The sequence below is a fragment of the Wasmannia auropunctata genome, unplaced genomic scaffold, assembly GCF_000956235.1.
Source record: "Wasmannia auropunctata unplaced genomic scaffold, wasmannia.A_1.0 LD336041.1, whole genome shotgun sequence".
NCBI lineage: Eukaryota > Metazoa > Arthropoda > Insecta > Hymenoptera > Formicidae > Wasmannia > Wasmannia auropunctata.
The window spans coordinates 47,924-49,841 of NW_012026849.1; the positions used below are offsets into that span (position 1 = coordinate 47,924).

The following is a 1,918-nucleotide window of genomic DNA, read 5'->3' on the forward strand; positions in this document are numbered from 1 at the left end:
AGTTAACTGAGCGACTTAAACGAAACGATGGAGACGATCATGACGACGGCGCTGAGGACAGCGGATCGGGCGATAAAAGTGACGACGATTTAGACGAAACGGTGATGGAATACGACGCAAGAGATAACGACGAAGACGAAGATACAAGGCCGGAGGAACGCAGAAAGTATGTGCTAACTTTTAAAGACGTAGAAGACGCTATCGATAAATTTAGCGGCGATGACGGAAAAAACATTAATCAGTGGATAAGAGAATTTGAGGACTTAGTGAAATTATGCGGATGGTCGATGGTACATCAGACGATATATGCGAGGCGATTATTGGTCGGATCTGCGCGCCTTTTTGTAAACCATGAAGTGCGTGGGAAGCCGTGGAAGGACATCAAGGCTGCGTTGAAATCTGAATTCGCCCCCAGGTTGGATAGTCACGCTGTTCACATGAAGCTACAAAGAAGAAAGAAGAAACAGGACGAAACTTACCACCAGTACTGTTATAAAATGTTGGAAATAGCGTCGCCGATAAACATGGAAACTTCCGCGATTATTCAATACATAATAGATGGTATTACCGATGACGAGGTAAACAAAACAATTTTATATGGCGCTAAAACTATTTCACAATTGAAAACGAAATTAGATATGTATGAGTTAATGAAAGCTAGGAATAAGCATGTAGGTAATGTTAAGATTAGGGCCGACGATATCAGGAAAAAGCAGGCGCAGGACAAGACAGGCGAAAAGACAGAAATTAGGCGTTGCTATAATTGTGGTGGCAAAAACCACGTTAGTGCTACGTGTCCGTCGAAGGAGAAGAGCGTATTATGCTTCCAGTGTAACGAACATGGGCATATCGCAGCGAATTGTCCGCAACCTAAAAAGACAGAAAAGAGTAAGAAATGTAATGCGATTCAAGATAAGGTAGAAAGCAATCCGAAGGTAATATGCGATAGATCTAAAAGAATTTATAAACTTGTTGAAATTAATAATAGTGACGTAACTGCTTTGTTTGATTCAGGTAGCGATATAAGTCTAATGCGTGCGGCATTTTATGTGAAAATAGGAGCTCCAAGTTTAGTTAAGCAAACGATTAAATTTTGTGGCATCGGCGCTACGGAAAACGTTACCTTGGGACGAGTTTGTATGGGAGTAGGTATTGACGGTGAACACTTTGAAGTTGATTTCCATGTGGTCTCTGATGCACTCTTAAACGATGACGTTCTTATTGGTTCAGATTTTTTGAGTAATGTCGACGCACGAATAAGAGGCGGTAAAATAATAAGTATTACCAAAATTGTGAAGGAGCCTGACGAATCGCTTTTTGTCAATAGAATTAACATTAATTCGGAAGTGAGCGATATAGATCTCACACATGTGAGTAATCAGGATCACAGGAAGCAGCTTCAACAGATAATATCCGATTATAAGCCGCAAAAAACTGAAGATGTAGGAATTAAGTTACAAATAGTAGTAAAAGACGACGTTCCGATTTACCAACGCGCGCGCCGATTGGCACCTCAAGAGTTAGAGATTGTTGATTCGCAGATACAAGAATGGTTACAAAAGGGTATTATTCAGTCGTCATATTCTAATTATGTCCCATTGTACTTGTTAAAAAGAAAAATGGCACAACGCGATTATGTGTTGATTACCGCAAGTTAAATGATAAAATAGTAAAGGTTCGTTATCCATTGCCTATTATAGAGGACCAAATAGATAGACTTCAAGGTGCTCGAATCTTTACAACGTTAGACTTAGAAAATGGATTTTTTCACGTTTCAGTAGCCGAAGATAGCCGTAAATATACAGCTTTTATTGTACCCAATGGGCACTATGAATTTTTGCGGATGCCATTCGGGTTGAGTACTTCGCCCGCATATTTTCAAAGATATATAAACGCTGTGAGATCGGAAGAGCACACG

The 1,918-nt window shown here is 40.1% G+C and overlaps 1 protein-coding gene across 1 annotated transcript in view; it reads left to right on the forward strand.

Annotated features, from left to right (window-relative positions):
• Positions 1-1,658, forward strand: part of LOC105451915 — a 2,421-nt gene extending 763 nt beyond the window's left edge. The window contains exon 2 of the mRNA XM_011692647.1: positions 3-1,658. Coding sequence (XP_011690949.1) covers positions 3-1,658 — 1,656 coding nt within the window. The remainder of the gene's footprint in view (positions 1-2) is intronic.
• The last annotated feature ends 260 nt before the right edge of the window (positions 1,659-1,918 follow it).